This window comes from Nansenia antarctica (assembly GCF_963989245.1).
Source record: "Nansenia antarctica genome assembly, chromosome: 3".
In the NCBI taxonomy this organism is placed as follows: domain Eukaryota; kingdom Metazoa; phylum Chordata; class Actinopteri; order Argentiniformes; family Microstomatidae; genus Nansenia; species Nansenia antarctica.
This window is the reverse complement of record NC_137688.1, coordinates 37,577,266-37,599,167: the sequence shown is the minus strand read 5'-3', so window position 1 is coordinate 37,599,167 and position 21,902 is coordinate 37,577,266. Positions and strand designations below refer to the sequence as shown.

General features: G+C 44.1%; 1 protein-coding gene across 1 annotated transcript in view; it reads left to right on the top strand.

The window, feature by feature from the left end:
- LOC308153386 (plectin-like) overlaps positions 1-16,791 on the top strand; it is a gene marked incomplete at both ends in the record, with an annotated part of 134,017 nt that extends 117,226 nt beyond the window's left edge. The window contains 9 exons of the mRNA XM_080526512.1: positions 455-623; positions 1,952-2,130; positions 2,382-2,520; positions 2,922-3,278; positions 3,487-3,570; positions 3,835-3,939; positions 4,128-4,226; positions 6,349-9,699; positions 10,417-16,791. Coding sequence (XP_080382638.1) covers positions 455-623; positions 1,952-2,130; positions 2,382-2,520; positions 2,922-3,278; positions 3,487-3,570; positions 3,835-3,939; positions 4,128-4,226; positions 6,349-9,699; positions 10,417-16,791 — 10,858 coding nt within the window. The remainder of the gene's footprint in view (positions 1-454; positions 624-1,951; positions 2,131-2,381; positions 2,521-2,921; positions 3,279-3,486; positions 3,571-3,834; positions 3,940-4,127; positions 4,227-6,348; positions 9,700-10,416) is intronic.
- Between the last annotated feature and the right edge of the window lie 5,111 nt (positions 16,792-21,902).

Below are 21,902 nucleotides of genomic sequence, written 5' to 3'. Positions count from 1 at the left end.
GGAATGAGGAACAGTATCAAACACATCAGACACATCTCGTCCCATCCATTACAATGGGCCCGTCCTCCGATTTCCACCTCCACCGTCCTCGTGTCACTGCATACATTGTTAATCAGACAACCAGAGCCTGTCTAATGACACTTTAACCTAGTCGTCTCCATCTGACCTCATCTTGGTGTAAATCCTCTTTAACTCATTCAATACAGAGGGTGAATAAAGTCGCCCCAAATTGTCAACACTCTAGAATGCCACGGATGACTTTATTCACTACTGGGGTGATGACAAGGGTGACCTAAGTATCAAATGCATACATTATGATGCTACATTTTGTAAGCTAATCAACGAAAGCTAAAGTACTGTTGCTAGTTAAAACACCACCATAAAACACTTGGCAATCTAGGTGGGAGGTGTTCCGGAATGCTTTGGCAGTTGGTGAGTTTGACGTCCTAAATACTCTCTCCCCAGGCGAGCAGGATGAGTCTGTGTGCAGGGGCTACCTGACCAGGATCAAGGACCTGCGTCTGAAGCTGGAAGGCTGCGAGACCCGCACCGTGATGCGTCTGCGCCAGCCCGTCGACAAGGAGCCGCTCAAGGCCTGCGCCCTAAAGACGGCTGAACAGAAGGTAATGTGCAACGACACTTGTCTGATGAGGTACTATAATGGTAAGGGGTGGTAATACTCAGGTTTATTCTGTTTTTAAGTGCATTTTCATCAAGGTCTCAACACGCTATACCTCATAGAAACACCAAACACATTTACAAAACACATTGCATCAATAAACCCCAAGGGTGACATCACAGAGGGCACAGTTGGGTTTAATGTGCTACTAATGGCGAGGGTGATTTAGGGTGTCTGTGCAAGACTGAAGTGCTTTCCCCCTAAAAAAAACCTGACACAACGACGCTGTGTGCCTCTTTGATTCAACAACAGTTGTAATCTGATACTTGTTTGTTCGTTTCTCAACCAAGAAACACCCCCAAATCAACGTCTAAATAAAACCCTGGTCCCAGACAGAAGACAGAAGCTCATGGCAGAATTACAACGAATGATGAGACCAAAAAGAAATAATCTATTTTATATCAAGCTGGGGCTCTGGAATTACTAAACCGAGGGAACGGATTACTAAACCGAGGCTCCGTAGATCAGTCATGCTGTGTTGTATTACGACGAAAACACACCACAAGCGTCAACCTCAGCACCCATGTTAACGGGTTAGAGCAGCCACAAAGCGCACGTGAGGCATGTGTCGGTGTATTTCCGCCATTAGTCTGGGCTTTTACCTGGCTTTGAAAGACATAACACAAAACATTGCAGGGGTGGATACCATTCCTCATTCTGTACCATGCATTACAATGAGCCTGTCCTCCACTCCAACCTCCACCAGCCTCCCTTGAAACATAGACACATAACGTGAACATCTCAAAGACGAGGACAGTATATTGGTATTGTCCATTTTGATACTGTTGTTTTAGCTTGTTCACAACTCCATTGTTTGGTAATTGATTGTTTAGTCTCTCTGAGTCAAACTCTCTATATATGGAGATGGCGAACCGTGAGGCTGGGGAGGGAAATAGCTCCTGTAACGGGTTTACAAGCGCCACAGATCCAGTCAGCAAACCCTTCCTATCTGACACCCCCAGAATCTCAATCTCAATCGAGAGATGAGAGATGAGATTCTGTGTTCCAAGAGTATTTTTTTATTCAAATAAAAATAAAATGGGGTGCTTAGTGGCATAGCACACTAATGCACGTACAGCCTAATCGCAAGGTCCCTGGTTCGATTACGACCCTCGACATATTCGATTGCGACCCTCGACTTGCATGTCATCCCTCCTCTCTCTCACCCATCCTTCCTGTCAATCTCTACTGTCTCCATCCCCAATAAAGCAGAAATGCCCTAAAAAACATATATAAAATAAGAAGCTTATTCTCTCCCTTCTCTGTCCATAGAAAGTCCAGTCAGAGCTGGAGGGCCTGAAGAAGGACCTGAGCAGCGTGGTGGAGCAGACAGAGGAGGTCCTGGCCTCCCCTCAGCAGTCCGGCTCTGCTCCGGTGCTGCGCTCTGAGCTGGACGTCACCATGAAGAAGATGGAGCACGTCTACAGCCTCTCCTCCGTCTACCTGGACAAGTACGCTGAAATCTCAACTCGTTAATGTTTAATGTCTCTTGAGAGGTTGTGATGATTTACAACAAGTTATACTCTAGCTATACATGAACGAATGATACCAGAAACGATCAAACAAAGTTGTTAGGTCCTCCATTGAAAGGGAGTGGTGGCTAATCCCCCCCAAAAAAACATGTTCCTAATTGGGTTAGGGTTAGGGTGATGCTAATGCTAATGGAAGCTAACGCTGTGCTATAAACATCCCCTGCTTCCAGACTGAAGACCATCGACGTGGTGATCCGCAGCACCAAAGGAGCTGAGGACACGCTTAAGAAGTACGAGACTTGTTTACGTGACGTCAACAAGATGCCTTCAGATGAGAAGGAGGTGGAGAACTTCCGCTCCCAGCTCAAGGTAACTCAGTTGTCATGAACTGTATTCTGTTTATTGTTTATTGTTATGAAGACGAATGCTTTCATATGGATTGGTGACAAGAGATGAAAAATAATGTTCCCGCCTCTCCGCCCTCCAATCTATTTGTCTGTCTCTCTCTCTCTCTCTCTCTCACTTTCTGTCTCTCTGTCTATCTCTCCCGTCCCTCTCTACCCTCTCTGCCCTCTCTGTCTGTGTGTCTCTTTCTCTCAATGTCTGTCTGTCTGTCTGTCTGTCTCTCTCACCCATTACTCTCTCTCTTTGTCTCTTTTTCTCTCTTCCCCTGTCTCTTTCTCCTCTCTCTCTCCCGTCTCTTCTCTTCCATTTCCCCTCCGCTCTCTCCTCCCTCCCTCTCTCTCTGATAATGATGTATATTTATGTAGATAATGCGCGGCGAGGCGGAAGCAGACCAGCCTGTGTTCAACAGTCTCCAGGAAGAACTCCTGAAGGCGACCGCCGTGAACGACCAGATGACCAGGGTCCACAGCGAGCGTGACGCCGAGCTGGAGCACTATCGCCATCTGGTGGTGGGGCTGCAGGAGCGATGGCAGGCGGTGTACGCCCAGATAGACCTGCGCGAACACGAGCTGGACCTGCTAGGAAGGCAGATGCACTCCTATAGGGAGAGCTACGATTGGCTGATCCGGTGGATCGGCGACGCCAAGCAGAGGCAGGAGAAGATCCAGGCCGTGCCGATCCGTGACAGCAAGGCCCTGAAGGAGCAGCTGGCGCAGGAGAAGGTACAGTACAGGATAATACAACCAGGGGAGGCTGGGGGAGGCAGAGATCAGAGGACGGGCTCATTGTAATGCATGGAACGGAATAAGGAATGTGTGTTTGATGCCATTCCTCATTCCATTCCATGCATTATCCTCTGATTTCTGCCTGCCCCGCAATCTTGGGCACCTGAAACATCATTATTGACATCTTCACCTTTACCATTTACAGAAACTCCTTGAAGAGATTGAGAAAAACAAAGATAAGGTCGAGGAGTGTCAGAAACATGCAAAGGCGTATATCGATGCAGTCAAGGTGCGTAATTATGCGTCCTGAGTGCTAGTCTTCTTGCCTGGCCAATGTATCCATCAGGGAAGGCTAGTGGAGGTAGAAATCAGAGGACGGGCTCATTGTAATGTATGAAATGGTAGGAGAAATGGTATCAAACATTTCTCATTTGATTTCATGCATTACAATGAGACCGTCCTCTGATTTCTACCTCCACCAGCCTCCCCTGATCTCCCTGTGAGCTAGTTGTCTTCTCTGACCAATACCGTATGTCCCTGTGTTTGTCCCCAGGACTACGAGCTCCAGGTGGTGACCTACAAGGCTCTGGTTGAGCCCCTGGCCTCACCCCTCAAGAAGACCAAAATGGAGTCTGCCTCTGATGGTATCATCCAAGAGGTAGGGGAAACAACGAAGGGCACACATCTGACCAGCAAACCGAATTCCCGAATTGGATGAAATCTGGTTAGGGTTTAGGTTTAGGTTAGGGTTTAGGTTAAGGTTTATGGTTAGTGTTTGATTAAGATTAGGGTTTTTCTGTTCATGAGTTCAACTTCTGACAAAAAAATGTTTTTGTATTTCTCCAGTATGTGACTCTGAGAACCCGCTACAGCGAGCTGATGACTCTCACAAGCCAGTACATCAAGTTCATCACGAGCACACAGCTCCGCCTAGAGGATGATGAGGTAATTACAGCGAAACTCAGAAAATGGGCAGCAGGCTCCTTCTGCTCCCAACAACTTTAAACATATTAACCATAAACACATTATCTTACAGATTAATCATGTATGGGAAATCAGAATATGTCTTTGTCCTGATAAATATGAAATGGTTTCAGAATGTTGAAATTTTTTTTCCGAATAGGGATATTTTTTTAAAAAGGGATCAAAATATATTAGCTGATGGGATCTATGAAGAAATTAAATGTGAAATGAACATAGTAGGTTAACAGTGTAGTATGCAAAGCGTTGAGTAACTCCAAATGCTATAGTGTTGCAGCATATCCCATTCCTCTCCAACAGTATGCGTCTCTCATTCCCCTTACACTATGGTGCATAGATGTACAATCTGTCACTAAAGTACGCTTGCAAGTATTTACTAGAACAGTTTCCTCTCAGTCCGAAGCGAACATCACTTCTTTTTCTTTCTTTTTTTCCTCTAATTCCCTGTTCTTATGCTTTTTTAATTTATTATTTTTCTCTTTCTTTTATTTTTTCTCTTACAAAGTTCTGCCCCCCTCTTTGTATCTGATTTGGTGATTAGGATGCTCCATCTGACTAACTGCCACCTCAGAATTATTATTTTCAAATGACTCGTTTCGTTTTCCCCGTTATTTTCTAACCTTGTATTTTTGTTTGCTTCTCTAAACTGCTTGCCAGTGCTTTATCATGATGAATATTAATCATGTTTGGGCGCTTAAGAGATGAATAAACCACAAAGCACCAGGTATTTGAATAAATGTACATACCACATATCACCTCTTTATCATTGGACTTCTATCCCTCTTAACGGTCTTTAATTAAACATCTGTGTTTCATTCACACACACCTAACAATCAACATGAGCATTTTCTTACCAAAGATGGATACACATATGATATCTCTTAGCGTACATTTTTCTGTCTCGTTAATTACTTTAGCCTGTAGTCATTTTGTGGTGCCATATTTGTGTGAATCTCATGCTTTATTTGCTGCATCACTAAGCAGTTTCTTCTAAGGCAGAGTTCTAGAAATGTACTTGTTTGAATACAGACGCTTAGATCTACTTGGATATTTTACTCACTGCATTGCTAAATGAGTATTTAATGTGCTCAAACAGTCTTTAGTTAATAGACGAGATCAATCTATGCTTACGCACCGTCCTTAATACACTTACTATGCATGCTATGTGTCATTACTCCCTCTCTCTCCGCTTCTGTCGCTTTAGTCCATGAGCCAGACCCTCACATTTAAAAATAAATATTGGTTTTTTTATATCCAGGATGGATAACACATGGTTTATTTTGTTGCCCTGTACATAGTTATACCGTAATTACTCTAGTAGCAGCATCATATTAATATGCTATTTCAGAGTATATTAGCAAATGCTTTATGATTACATAGTAATGTAGTTGAGCGGTTTGTGTTTTTACACACACATGGAATAAGGACTAATCCTTGTTCTACTTGTGTAATAACACCTAATAACAACACAAACTGCATATCTCCATATGCCATGCAATTACTAATTACTACTTTAGTGGTTGTATTAATACACAAGTGGAGTAAGAATTTGTTATTACAATGTTTACATTTTTGGCATTGTTACTACAGTGTTGTTACTAGAGTAATATATACCACACAGTTATAGTGGCAACTAAATGTAAAGTGTGATGACCTCAAGGGTAGACATGTATCAGCTTAAACAGTGATACAGTCCCAAGTCGAAGGTAAAGATCAAGAGTAGTGACTAAAACATTACAAATTAGATTCTTGGTTCATTTTAAATATTTAAGATTAAGGATTAAGATTAAATATACCAATACAAACTGCATGATCCCATTCAAGATCCCAAGTGTAGTGTTGTGTTGTGCTGTGAAGTCTCATTCTGTGTGCCATACATTAAGTAAATGTGACAAGACATTCTTAATTATTTTCCCAAAGCAAATAACACATATTTCTTTATTTGTAACAACTAGCCTTAACTTTTGTCATGTATACATCTATATGTATCTACATGTGCTTACCAACTGCTCAAACATTTGTGTTATAACACTGTAATAACTAACATTATTTTTATCCCCTTTACTGTTTGCTTCCACTAATACAGAAAGCTACTGAAAAACTTAAGGAAGAGGAAAGAAAAAAGATGGCCGACATGCAGGCTGAGTTAGAGAAGCAAAAGCAGTTAGCCGCGGCTCACGCTAAGGCCGTCGCCAAGGCCGAGCAAGAAGCCCAAGCGCTTAAGTTACAAATGAAAGAGGAGGTCACCAAGAGGGAGGTGGTCGCAGTGGATGCCGAGAAGCAGAAACTCAACATACAGCAGGAGCTGCACCAGCTCAAGGACCTGTCAGATCAAGAGATCAAATCCAAGAGTCAGCAGGTGGACGAGGCGCTGTACAGCCGCACCAAGATTGAGGAGGAGATCCACATTATCAGGATCCAGCTGGAGACCACCATGACACAGAAGGCCACGGCCGAGGCTGAGCTCCAGCAGCTCAGGGACATGGCTGCCGAGGCCGAGAGGCTGAGGAAGGCAGCGCAGGAGGAGGCGCAGAAGCTCCGCAAGCAGGTGAACGAGGAGACGCAGAAGAAGCGCAACGCCGAGGAGGAGCTGAAACGCAAGTCTGAGGCGGAGAAAGAGGCCGCCAAGCAAAAGCAGAAGGCCCTGGATGAGCTGCAGAAGTTCAAGATGCAAGCCGAGGAGGCAGAGAGGCGCATGAAGCAGGCGGAGGGGGAGAAACAGCGGCAGATCAAGGTCATGGAGGAGGTGGCGCAGAAGAGCGCCGCCACCGAGCTGCAAAGCAAGCGCTTGTCGTTTAACGAGAAGACCACAAAACTTGAGGCATCGCTGAAGGAACAGCAGGGCACCGTCATTCAGTTGCAGGAGGAGGCAGAGTGTCTCAAGAAGCAACAAGAGGAAGCCAACAAAGCCAGGGAGGAAGCCGAGAAAGAGCTGGAGAAGTGGAGGCAGAAGGCAAACGAAGCGCTCCGTCTGAGGCTCCAAGCTGAGGAGGAGGCCCACAAGAAGAGCCAGGCCCAGGAGGAAGCGGAGAAGCAGAAAGAGGAGGCTGAGCGAGAGGCGAAGAAGCGGGCCAAGGCTGAGGACGCCGCTCTGAAGCAAAAGGAAATGGCGGAAAAGGAGCTGGAGAAACAGAGGAAGTTGGCTGAGGGAACAGCCAAGCAGAAACTCTCTGCAGAGCAAGAACTAATTCGCTTGAAGTCCGACTTTGAGCATGCTGAGCAACAACGCTCCCTGTTGGACGGAGAGCTCCAGCGCCTTAAAAACGAGGTGACTGCTGCAGTGACACAGAGGAAAGAGTTGGAGGATGAACTGGCCAAGGTGAGAAGTGAAATGGACGTTCTTCTTCAAATGAAGTACAAAGCCGAGCAGGAGACAATGTCTACCACAGAAAAAAGCAAACAGCTCATCGAATTTGAGGCCAACAAAATGAGGCAACTTGCTGAAGAGGCGATGAAGCTGAGGTCAATTGCTGAGGAGGCGAAGAAACAGAGGCAAGTAGCAGAGGATGAGGCAGCTCGGCAAAGAGCAGAAGCGGAGAAGGTCCTCAAGGAAAAACTGTCAACCATTAATGAAGCAACTCGCTTGAAAACTGAAGCTGAAATTGCCCTAAAGGACAAAGAGGCAGAAAATGAGCGACTGAGGAGAAAAGCTGAAGATGAAGCTTATCAGAGAAAGGCCTTGGAGGACCAAGCAGCAGAGCACAAAAAAGACATTGAGGAAAAGATCACCCACCTGAAGAAATGTTCTGATTCTGAATTGGAGAGGCAGAAGAAGATTGTAGAGGAAACCATCAAGCAAAGGAAGGTGGTTGAAGAGGAAATTCGCATTCTCAAACTCAACTTTGAAAAAGCATCAACAGGCAAGCTGGACTTGGAGCTGGAGTTGAATAAACTTAAAAGCATTGCAGATGAGACGCAGAAGAGCAAAGTCAAAGCTGAGAAAGAAGCGGAGAAGCTCAGAAAACTTGCTTTAGAGGAGGAGAAAAAGCGGAAAGAAGCTGAAGAGAAAGTTAAAAGGATCACTGCCGCAGAGGAAGAAGCAGCACGACAACGCAAGGCAGCCGAACAGGAAGTGGAGCGTCTCCAAAAGAAAGCTGCAGAGGCTAATAAACTGAAGGAGGATGCTGATAAAGAGGCAGAGAAACAGATTGTTCTAGCAAAAGAGGCAGCGCAGAAGTGCAGCGCTGCAGAACAGAAAGCCCAGGATGTTCTCGTCAAGCAACAAGAGGACTCTCTTGCACAGGGAAATCTAAAAGAGGAGTTCAACAAGGCTAAGAAACTAGCTAAAGCTGCCGAGAAGGCCAAAGAGAAAGCTGAAAAGGAGGCCGCGTTACTCCGTCAAAAAGCAGAGGATGCTGAGAAACAGAAGGAAGCCGCTGAGGCTGAGGCTGCCATACAAGCCAAGGCCCAGGAGGACGCAGAGAGGCTGAGGAAGGAAGCCGAGAAAGAGGCTTCCAAGAGAGCCGAGGCCGAGGCGGCCGCCCTCAAACAGAAGCAGCAGGCCGACGCAGAGATGGCTAAGCACAAAAAGCTTGCTGAACAAACGGTGAAGCAGAAATCTCAAGTTGAGAAGGAGCTGACAAAGGTGAAGCTGCAGCTGGATGAGACTGATAGACAGAAATCTGTTTTGGATGAGGAGATGCAGAGGGTAAAGGGTGAAGTTAGCGATGCGGTTAAGCAGAAAGCTCAGGTGGAGGACGAACTGTTTAAAGTTAAAATCCAGATGGAGGAGCTGGTTAAACTCAAGCTCAGAATCGAGGAGGAGAATCAGCGTCTCGTAAAAAAAGATAACGACAACACTCAGAAATTCCTGGAGGAGGAAGCTGAGAATATGAAAAAGCTGGCGGAGGATGCTGCCAGGCTCAGCGTAGAGGCTCAGGAGGCAGCCAGACAGAGGCAGATCACTGAGGCCGACCTGACCCAGCAGAGGGCTCTCGCAGAGAAAATGCTGAAGGAAAAAATGCAAGCTATCCAAGAGACATCTAAACTGAAAGCTGAAGCAGCGCAGCTCCAGAAACAGAAGGATGAGGCTCAGGAGAAGGCCCAGACATTGATGGAGGACAAGCAGAAGATGCAGCAGCGTCTGGCAGACGAGACAGAGGGCTTCCAGAGATCCCTGGAGGCCGAGCGCCAGAGGCAACGTGAAGTAACAGCAGAGGCAGAGAAGCTTAAACTCAGGGTGACTCAGCTTAGTGACGCTCAGGCCAAAGCAGAGAAGGAGGCTAACAAATTCAAGAAACAAGCGGATGAGATCAGAGTTCGTCTTCAGGAGACGGAGAAACAAACCGCAGATAAAGTTGTTGTTGAAAGATTGGAGGTGCAGAGATTACAGAGCACCAAAGAGTCTGATGAGCTACGCAAAGCCATTGCTGACCTTGAGACAGAAAAGGAGAAATTGAAAAAAGAGGCTGCAGACCTACAGAATAAGTCTAAAGAGGTATTGTGCAATGTGAACTCATACTGTGAAATAATAAGCTTAAATCCCTGTGTAAATAACCATAACCTTCTCAAAAACACTAACAGTCAAAGGAGGTCCAAATTTGACTATTCATGCAAATTGCGGAGACTGACTTTTAACAAATGTCTAGCAATTTCTCATGAATTTCTCATGAATGCAATTCCAATCATATTTAATATTTTTGTTTCATATATCTGTTTATAGGAGTGACAATATATTGACATATATAAAGTTAAAGGGGTAGTTCACTTTGGTTCCTTACCCTAGTAGTCTATGGGTTAGAGAAAACTGTAAGCCATGGTTCAGTTGGAGTTGTTTAAATAGCCACTTCTTCACCTAACTTAAGCCACCACTAATAAAACAACTTTTGGAGTGATGGGAGCAAGTAGGCTAACTTCAACATTGCATGGCCAATTTAATTCAAAGGAACTCTGACTTGGTTGGAAGTTACACTGAGGTGGTTTGGCCACACATTTTAAACTAAGTCTACTTGCCTCTATCACTCCCATTGTTTTTTGTTAGCGTGGCTACTTAAACAATTCTGAACCATGTGTTACAGTTTCTCCTGTCTCCCATAGACTACTTTAAGGATAAGGAACCATATGACAATTAGGTGTAAAATAGTGAACTATCCCTTTTAAGACTTGTAAAGGTTTCTTTGGTGTTCTTATATTTTATTTCTCTTTTCCAAATTAGATGGCCAACGCCCAACAGGAGCAAATCAAACAGGAGAAGACCATTCTTGAGCAGACATTCCTCACAGAGAAAGAAATGTTGTTGAAAAAAGAGAAGCTCATCGAGGAAGAGAAGAAGAAGCTTGAGAAACAGTTCGAGGATGAAGTGAAGAAGGCCAAAGCCGTCAAAGACGAGCAAGAACGTCAACAGAAGCAGATGGAGCAGGAGAAGAAGAAACTCCAGGCCACCATGGATGCTGCTTTGAAGAAGCAAAAAGATGCGGAGGAGGAGATGCTCAACAAGCAGAAGGAGATGCAAGAGCTTGAAAAGAAGAAGCTTGAACAAGAAAAGCTGCTAGGTGAGGAGAATAAGAAACTTCGTGAGAAGCTGGAGAAACTGGAAGTCGCTCAGAAACCAGCTCCGTCCGACACTAAAGAGATCGAGATTCAAACTGACGAGATCCCAGAGGAGCAGTTGGTTGCCATGACGATGGTGCAAACTACAAAGAAGGTTTTCAATGGTTCTTCGGATGTGGATGGCGTGAAGAGAAACGGAGAATCTCCTTTGGCTTTCGATGGGCTTAGGGAAAAAGTTCCCGCAAGCAGGCTTCATGAGATTGGTATACTGAACAAAAAAGAGTTTGACAAGCTGAAGAAGGGTAAAACCACAGTAGAAGACCTCGGCAAAATTGAGAAAGTGAAAACGTGCCTCAAGGGCAAGAACTCTGTTGGTGGTGTCTTGACTCCATCCAAGCAAAAAATGAGTGTCTATCAGGCCTTGAAAGAGAAGAAAATAACCCCCAATACTGCCTCAATGCTCCTCGAAGCTCAAGCAGCCTCTGGATACATCATTGATCCAATCAAAAACAGAGCACTCTCGGTTGATGAAGCAGTAAAGGAGGAGCTGATTGGCCCAGAGCTCCATAACAAAATGCTCTCTGCAGAAAGAGCAGCTACTGGTTACAAAGATCCTTATACCGGTGATACAATTTCGTTGTTTGAGGCCATGAAAAAAGGCCTGATTGAGAAAGACCAGGCTCTTAGACTACTGGATGCTCAGATTGCAACTGGTGGAATAATTGACCCCATCAATAGCCATCGCGTCCCCCTCCAGACAGCCTACAAGCAGGGCCAATTTGATGCTGACATGAACAAGACTCTAACGATCCCTGCTGACGACACAAAGTTATTCCTTGACCCAAGCACAAAGGAGAAACTCACTTATCAACAACTGTTGGAGCGATGCACCCCAGACGAAGAGACAGGATTGCTCATGTTACCTATTACTGATAAAGCAGCACAAAGTGACACGGAGGATGGCATGTCTCTTCATACAGATGAAGAAGCTAAAGATGCACTCAGTAAAGAAAATATCTCTGTGCCATTTGGAAGATTCTCTGGAAAGACTGTGACCATTTGGGAAGTCATTAACTCTGAATATTTCAATGCAGACCAGAGGAAGGATCTGATTCGTCAGTATAAGACAGGAAAAATCACAGTGGAGAAAATAATCAAAATTGTTATTACTGTTGTGGAAGACAAAGAGAAAAAGAATGAAATTGTGTTTGATGGTCTGAGAACTCCAGTCTCTGCCACTGAGCTTCTGGAATCCAAGGTCATCAACAAAGACCTGCTCAACAAGCTGCATAACGGTAAAACAACTGTTAAAGCAATCTCTGAGATGGAGCATGTTAAGAAAGCATTGAGAGGAACACACAGCATTGCTGGAGTAATCAATGAATCCACTAAGGAGAAAATGCCATTCTATCAAGCAATGAAGAAAGAGATGCTCTCAACAGAGACTGCATTGAATCTTCTGGAGGCTCAGGCTGGGACTGGATTTATTATTGACCCTGTAAAAAATGAAAAACTCACAGTAGATGAGGCTGTTAAATCAGGTGTTGTTGGCCCGGAGCTTCATGAAAAACTTCTCTCGGCCGAGAGAGCTGTGAGTGGATTCAAAGATCCCTACACTGGAAAGACTGCATCCCTATTTGAGGCAATGAATAAGGACCTCATTAAGAGAGACCAGGGTATTCGTCTTCTTGAGGCTCAGCTTGCTACTGGAGGAATAATTGACCCAGTCAAAAGTTATCGCATTCCGAATGATGTTGCCTGCAAACGTGGCTATTTTGATGATGACATGAGTAAGACCTTGAGCAAGAATTCAGACGAAGCGAAAGTGTTTTATGATCCTAACACACAGGAGGATGCATCCTACGAACAACTTATGAAAAAATGTGTCACTGACCAAGAAACCGGTCTACCATTACTCCCACTCTCAGAGAAAGCCATAAAAGCAGAGAAAGCCATAACATCAAAAGCAGAGCATCAATTCAGTGAGGTCCAAACCAAAGACGCCCTCAACAAGGCAATGGTGGAGTTGGAGTATGGACCTTTTAAAGGAAAGAAAGTCACCATTTGGGAGATCATCAACTCTGAATACATTACAGAAGAGCAAAGAATTGAGTTAATTCGACAGTATAGATATGGACTAGTGACAATTGAAACAATGATTACGATTGTAATGACAATGGTGGATGAAACAGAGACCAAACAACTGGAACAGAAAAAGGCCAGCTTTGAAGGCCTAAGAGGACCAGTCACTGCCGTCTCCTTGTTCGAGTCCAAAATCATTGATAAAGCTACCTTTGATCAACTCCAACAGGGCAAAAAGAAACCCAAAGAAATCAGTGACATTGACTCAGTCAAGAAGTATTTACAAGGCGAAGACAGCATTGCAGGCATCTGTATTGGAGACTCAAATGAAAAGATGAGCATCTATCAAGCAATGAAAAAGAAGCTATTGAGACAAAATACAGGACTTCCATTGCTGGAGGCACAGGCAGCGACTGGCTTCATTATTGATCCTATAAAAAATCAGACCTACACTGTTGATGATGCTGTAAAAGTAGGAGTGGTTGGTCCTGAGCTTCATGAAAAACTTCTCTCCGCTGAGAAAGCAGTGACTGGTTACAAAGATCCTTACACAGGAAACAAGATTTCTCTCTTCCAAGCCATGAAGAAGGAGCTTGTGCTAAGAGAACATGCCATTCCTCTGCTGGAGGCCCAGGTGGCCACGGGAGGAATTATTGACCCAGTCAACAGCCACCGTGTTCCCAATGATGTGGCCTACGAACGTGACTACTTCAGCAAGAAGATGGCGAAGACCTTTGTTGACCCCTCTGGTGACGTCAAGGGCTTCTCTGATCCCAACACCAAAGAAAGTGCGACCTACAAACAGCTGCAGGAGAAATGCAAAAGGGATCCTGACACTGGCCTGTGCTTCCTGCCCCTGTCAAAGGCAGAGTCTCCAAGTGCAGTGGAGAAATCGTACGTATACACTGAAGAGCAGGCCAAGACAGACATGGCGAACACTCAAGTGGCTATTCCCCATGAGAGCTTTGCAGGAAAGAAAATGACGCTGTGGGATATTATGATGTCGAATCTTCTTCCGGAGGAGGAGAAGCACAGACTTATGGAGCAGTATCGCTCAGGCCAAATCACAAAGGATAGATTGATCATCATTGTCATAGAAATCATTGAACAAAGAGAGATACTCAAGACCGAGCAGAGCATGTCATGTGATGTGATCAGGCGGAGGGTTACCATCGAGGAGCTGTACAGTTCTCGTATCATAGACCTTGAAACATACAACCTGCTGAAGCAAGAGAAGATGACAATTCGTGAGGTCATGGAAATGCCGTCTGTAAAGAAGTATCTCTTTGGCACTGGCTGCATTGCTGGAATCCTCTCAGACTCCCCCTCTAAGCTCAGCATTTACCAAGCCATGAAGAGAGGCCTCATTAAGCCCGATATTGCCCACAGTCTTCTGGAGGCACAAGCAGCAACAGGATTTATCATTGACCCAGTGAGAGATGAATATCTAACAGTTGATGAGGCTGTGCGCAAAGCTCTCGTCGGCCCTGAGATCCACGACAAGCTTCTGTCCGCTGAGAGAGCCGTCACGGGCTACCGGGATCCTTATAGTGGAAAAGTAATTTCTCTCTTCCAAGCTATGAAAAAAGACCTTATCCCCCAGGACTATGCCCTAAAGCTCCTGGAGGCCCAGGCTGCCACTGGGGGACTTATGGATCCAGAGTACTACTTCCACCTCCCTACGGATGTTGCCATGCAACGTGGTTACATCAACAAGGAAACATATGACAGAATATCTGATCCAAACGGTGATGTGCAGGGCTATATTGATCCAACCACAGATGAAAAAGTGACCTATGCCCAGCTACTGAAGAGATGCAGAGTTGATAAAGAAAGCGGTATGCAAATGATGTCACTGGCAGACAGACAACTGCTCTTCAAGGGTCTCAGAAAGCAAATCACCTTGGATGAGCTGCTCCGTTCTCAGATCATTGACCAAAAGACATACAATGAGCTCACTGAAGGTCTCATTAGTATAGAGGAGGTCAGCAGAAAAGTGAAAAAATACCTTGAGGGCACGAGCTGTATTGCTGGGGTGTATGTTGAATCCACTAAAGACTGCCTGTCTATCTATCAAGCCATGAAAAAGAACATGATCAGACCAGGCACTGCATTTGAACTCCTCGAAGCTCAGGCAGCAACAGGATATGTCATTGATCCCATAAAGAACCTGAAGCTGAACGTGAGTGAGGCTGTTAAGATGGGAGTCGTAGGCTCGGAGTTCAAAGACAAACTCATCTCAGCAGAGCGTGCTGTGATAGGCTACAAGGATCCCTACTCTGGCAAGGTCATCTCTCTGTTCCAGGCCATGAAAAAGGGTCTCATTCTGAAAGACCACGGCATTCGTCTGTTGGAAGCCCAAATCGCCACCGGGGGCATCATCGATCCGGAGGGGAGCCATCGCTTGCCAGTTGAGATGGCCTACGATCGCGGCCTGTTCGACGAGGAGATGAACAGCATCTTGACGGACCCCTCTGATGACACTAAAGGTTTCTTCGACCCCAACACTGAGGAGAACCTCACTTACCTCCAGTTGATGGAGAGATGCATGATCGACCCCGACACTGGACTTGCACTTTTGCTGCTGAAAGAAAAGAAGAAGAGTGAGAAGAAGACATCCTCCAAGTCCTCCGTGCGGAAGCGCAGAGTTGTCATTGTAGACCCAGAGACAGGCAAAGAGATGTCTGTGTACGAGGCGTATCGTAAGGGGCTTATTGACCAGCAGACCTACATGGAGCTTGCAGAGCAGGAGTGCGAGTGGGAGGAGATTACCATATCCTCATCTGATGGTGTTGTGAAGTCCATGATCATTGACAGGAGGTCAGGGCGGCAGTACGATATTGATGATGCCATCTCCAAGGGCCTCATTGACACGTCTGCACTGGATCAGTATCGCGCTGGCACTCTTTCCATCACAGAGTTTGCTGATATGCTGGCTGGAAACACAAGTGGCAGCAGATCACGTTCATCCTCCTTTGGTTCCACCTCATCCTACCCCATGAGTCCAGTGCCCTCTATCAAACCCCCAGCAACCACTTGGAGCGATCCCACAGAGGAGACTGGCCCTGTGGCCGGAATACTGGACACAGACACATTGGAGAAGGTGTCCATCACTGAAGCCATGCACAGAAATCTTGTTGACAACATCACAGGTCAAAGGTTGCTGGAGGCTCAGGCCTGCACCGGGGGCGTTATAGACCCAAACACTGGAGAGAAATTCACAGTTGCAGACGCAATGAACAAAGGACTTGTGGATAAAATCATGGTCGACCGCATTAACCTCGCACAGAAGGCCTACAATGGATTTGAGGATCCCAGAACCAAAACAAAAATGTCTGCAGCACAAGCCTTAAAGAAGGGATGGCTGTACTATGAGGCTGGCCAACGCTTCCTGGAGGTACAATATCTCACTGGTGGACTAATCGAACCAGAGGTTACGGGCAGAGTCGCGCTTGACGACGCTGTACAGAAGGGCACCTTGGACGCACGCACCGCACACAAGCTACGAGATGTCAGCGCATACTCCAAATACCTCACCTGCCCCAAAACCAAGCTTAAGATCTCATACAAGGATGCCATGGATAGAAGCATGGTCGAGGAGGGGTCTGGTCTGCGCCTGCTGGAAGCCTCTTCTCAATCCAGTAAAGGCCTCTACAGTCCCTATAGCGTCAGCGGTTCTGGGTCCGCCTCTGGATCTCGGCCCGGTTCTAGAACCGGTTCCAGGTCAGGCTCCAGACGGGGCAGCTTCGACGCCACAGGCTCTCCGTTCTCCACAGCCTTCTCCTCATCTTCGTACAGCTCAACTAGCTATGGCCGCCGATATGATGCAGGACCACAGAGTGGACTGATCATGGATGAGCTAGCACGGGCCCTGGCGGCGTTGGCAACGGGCAGGAACTGCTGTTCTGAAGAGAGAATATTTAGCACAATACAGCCACAGTGCTCACCAGTAGCATAAAGTAGAAACAAAATACTACCTTTATTCTGCTCTGCATTTGGTTGTTAGTGAGGGTCTTTGCAGTTATATTAGATCAGTATTTTTTGATCTTCAAGGTCATTTGTTCATAGTTTATTCTGTTTCGCTTTTTACAGACATATTTTCTGTTGCTCTCGCATTTGTATTTTGTAGTCTTAGAAGTCAGCTGTTGGTTGACTTTAGCCGCTACTGAACCTTTGTTTATACACTTGCTTATAGAAGAGCTGTAATTCAAACTATTGTATTTTTTGAGCAACTGCAATGATATTCATGATAAGGTTTTCAGTGTTAGACATATTAACAGGTTTTAATATTTTCTATTTTTTAAATTTACAGTTATCAATATCAGTATTGAATATTCTATAGCTGAAATATCAGAGATTTAGAGAGATTTTTTAATTTTCAATATATTTTTTTCTGTTATACGCCATCGAAGAAAGTATCCATGTGAAAGTATACATTTTCTATGATGAACCAAATTAGATCTAGCTGTACATGTGTATATTTGGAAAGAGAAAGTAATTTGAAAAAAGCTATAGAAATAGGCAGGCAAGCTTCCAATCTGCAGAGCAGAATAAGGAGTCACAGGACAATTATTAACACTGGAGGAACTGGCTTCAAGAATACCAAGCTTCAAGATCTTTTCCCATCTAGGCTACACTGCCACTAAAAGAGTATTCTGCCAATGTCCGGATTCTACATGTCCTCCACCTGCTCATGGTATTGAATGGACTACCAACCAGTTAAAACTATGCAGTCTTCATTCATGTATCTTAGCGTCTTACAGTCACAAATGGACAAAGCATTGTGAGGCTGACAATTCCAACACAGTAAAAAAAAAACACTAAGAAACGCCTATTGTATGAAGTGCGAAGAGGAAGATGCTCCAACTTTAAGAGCAAGGAGCAAGATACTCCAAATTCCCATTAAACCATCATTGGAATTCCTGGTCCTGTCCCTGGCCTGTCCCTGGCCTGTCCCTAGCCGTTCCCTGCCCAGTCCCTGGTCTCATCTCATCAGAGCCCTTGCCTCTCTGGACACTTTTTAAATGTGAGTGACATCTTTAAACTCTTCATTTGATTTGATTAATTTGACATAGACCATAGACAGTTTTATCTTATTCATACTTCACAGTTTTGTGTCACCTGTCTATTGGCTACTAATGACATTGAAGCAACCTCTGCATCTTGACATGCTGCTGCCTTTAGCAGACATTGACATTGTTTAATTTTGATCAATTCTGTGTTTTTTTCTGTATCTCAGAGCACTCCTTCGTAAGCCGTCTCCTCGCTGTCTGTGTGCTCTGCTGCTTTGAGGACCTTGAAGATAAACTCCCTACCTAAGATCCTTGTTCACACACAAGACCAGGACAGGAGTTCATGAAACCATCATTGGTTTCAGTCATCTTATTTAACAACTGTTCATTGCCATTTTATGTCACACATAATCAGAAGAAGCAGATATTCACTATGAATTAGACTCACTTACTGTTGAACCATACACCTGCTCACTGATATAGTGTATAGCTAAAACAGTATACAGCCATAACCAGTCACTTGAAACACTTTAATTTAAACATATTTTGTAAGTGCCTGCATATTCAATGCATTAAAAGAGATTAATAGGTTGTAAGGCGTTGCAGTAGTTGCAACTTAGTAACCTAAGTTGAATGGTGCAAAACAGTGGAGGCTAGTGTAGGTAGAAATCAAGGGACGGTTCTATGATGTCTACCTTCTCCAGCCTTCCGTGGTGGACAACTGTAAAACAAAAACACGCTTCCCGCAGCTCTGTGTGATATTTCCCCAATTCATGTCACATTTACTGTAGATGCATTCTATACAGTATTCATGCATCAATGTCGATTTATTTGAATAGTATAATACCAAGAACATTTGTACAGGGCTAACGTAGGGAACGTAAGCTACGCACGTAAATTCGACGCAGAACTTTAAATCAGCCTTAAGATTTACATGAATGTTTATCACAAAAACAACTAACATTTCACATTTATAAATCTCTTCTTCACTGACAAGTTATGTAATGTATTATATATTGTATATTGCTACTTAGAGTGGAAATTAATGAAAGCCATGAATTAACTTTTCGTCGAAAAAATATCTTCAAGCTTCATTTCTTTTGGCCTCCTGAATCAGTATTTGTTATTCCCCCATCACTATTAATTGTTTTAACGTTCCTTACTTTGTAAATCATCCTGTTCTCAATGTCCATTATATTTTCATATTATATATTCTATTTTTTGCTTTGCATGTTTTACTAACTTGAAAAGATGCAATATGAAAAGTTATATCCATCAATGCCTTTCTCTCTTTGGTTGTGATGAATGGTTTGAAGGATTATTTTAAAGAGGTGGACTACTCTGCATGGTTTATTTGTAGGGTGACATGGTATTTTAATGTAACCTTACATAATGTAAATAAACTTATGAGATATCAAAACACAGAAGCCTTTGCAATTTTTCAAACAAATTCTCAACCAATCATTATTTAAGTATGAATGTTATCATAGTGCTGCACCAAGGATTGTGAAGTCAGTGGTTTCTTCCTAAAGAACAGTACTGTAGGACACCAACAGCTAGGTGCCCAAGGACACCTCGACAGCCACAGCCGCCCAACTGTATGATACACATAGCAGTGATAGTAAACTCCATGTACTTTAGCATTGGTTGTAATATTGATACTTTCTACCAAAAGCATTAAATTCTTCAAAAATCCCTCACTCTTGCTTTTCCTGATTTGTTTATTGGGAGGTTTCATCTCTGTCTAACAGGGAACACAAATCTCTAGTATTGTTCAGTCATTTATTACTGATTCATCCATTTTGTCCTCAGGTTACTAGTGAGTTGCGTGACAGCAACAATGCAGCTCATTTAAATAAAGGAAGGCCACTAAAGTACCTTCTGGCCTTTGCCCTGTTCATTTGTTGTTTGCATTGTTTACATTTACTCGCAAAGGACTTCACACAGAAGAGGATTATGCTTCTAGACACACAATCTGTACCTGCACACATATAACCCAGCCCAACATCTCAGACTGGTTTGACCAGTGTTCTAATTCTACCCATCCACCCTCTGTTGTCCCTCTGTGGTGGAAGGTGATGTCATTGACTCCTTTTCCAATGTAACCATCGTAAACCGTAAAAGAATATTCCATACCATACTCATGGTCTGTTTTTGCTTATCTACAACTATCGTAAAGGTGCATTTCTTCACCACTTTGTAATATATCATATGCTTTATCTCCAGCACCATGCCAATGTCCACATGTCACAACGGCAGTGTTCCACATTATGTAGTCTAAAAGATTAAATAAAAAAAGACACAAAAACAAAAGATCTGCGATTTCCAAAAACTACAGCCAATTAGTCAAAACATCAAATTTCTATTCAGGGAAAAGGTGCTGCTGGGAAAACCCCTCAAAAATAGACAAAGATTGCCAAGAAAGGATTTGATTGGTCAAAGAGAGGCACAACTCCCCTTGGAATCTTGTTCCAGAGTTTGGAACTCTGACAGCAGCAGAATCAATGAACAGTGTGTGATTAACAACCAAATTAATTGTGCCATGTCATTGTAATAAGACATGAATATGCATTAATTAGTGCACACACCCTTTAAAGATAAACACACAAGTCTGTGTGCTTATATAAATGGTTGTCGCTTTGGAACACCAAAGCAGGGTAGATATTTGTTTCCTGGGAGCGAACACCTCCTGGACCGAGCCAAGTCACGCTGCCAGTCCTGTGTAGTGGTGGGAAACTCTGATAACCTGCTAGGCTACTCCAATGGATCGTAGACAGATTACCTATTGCTGTGAAGATGTGACAAACACTAACTGCGTGACACAGTGTGAAGTAGTATTTGGCAGATGCCCATGTTTGGCAGTCATTATAATGACTGACTGACTAAACATTTGCCTGAAGTAATTAATGGCTTGGGTTTGGAGCTAAGCACATTCCCATCGTTTAAATAGTAATACGATCTGGCAACTGTTGTTTCAAAAACACTTTTATTTTCACAAACACACTGTTTCACAATGAACTCTGTCAGAATGAATGATAGACATGACATGTCGATATGAGGAAGACGTAGGTACAGCAGGAGCTATGACAACATACCACTTCCTGTACCCAGAGTGCCGGGGACCTGAGCTATGACACTAGCCTGCTGATGGGCCCCTTTTTTTTTGATTGATTGAAAACTTTATTAGAAGATTTGCAGAAGTAGGTACATGAAAGTACATATTACATACAAGGTCAACTAACAGGATAAAAACCCAAGAAAGCCACTGGCTTATTTCAATTGGGGTCCTTGATTCTCAATTCATCGTTACATGTAAGACAGACAAAAAAACTAGTACTATCTACAAGATAATACAGACAAATAACTATTACTATCTACAAGATAAACATACATCCATCATGGGAAGAACAATACAACAAAACATAAGGTATGTACAGCGGGTAGGACAGGTGGGGACATACACCACAGGTGGGGGCGGGGGACAAAACACAAAGTATGTACAGTGGGTAGTTCGGGTCTTTTAATCTGATTTTTGATTTAGAGGGTCCAGTTACGGATTGCAGCCTCCTGTAAATGTTTTTTGAGAGTGGTTTTGAAGGTGGGCAGTGTTTTGCACTCCTTTAAGATTATAGGAAGGGCGTTCCACATTTTTACTGCATAGTTTGCAAACGAGTTTAACCCCTTGTTTGTGGTGCAACGCGGTTGAACGTGGTTCGTGGAGCTTCCTCTGGTATTGTATGTGTGGACGTTGTTCACTTTTTGGAAGTATGTTGACAGGTACTTGGGTGTCTTTGTGGTGTAGCGTATCTTGAAGACCAGGCCCAGTGCAAGCTGCTGCACTCTGTCAACTACTCGTAGCCAATCAAGGCTCAAGGCCCCTTCACCTATGAGTGACGGTGGCTCATAAGTGTGGTCAGTCACAAGTGGCTGACATGGCCAGAAATAAACTATTCTATTCTATTTCTATTCTAACCCATTTCCCCTACTGTACTGTAAAAAACGATAGAGAGAGAGAGAGAGAGAGAGAGAGAGAGAGAGAGAGAGAGAGAGAGAGAGA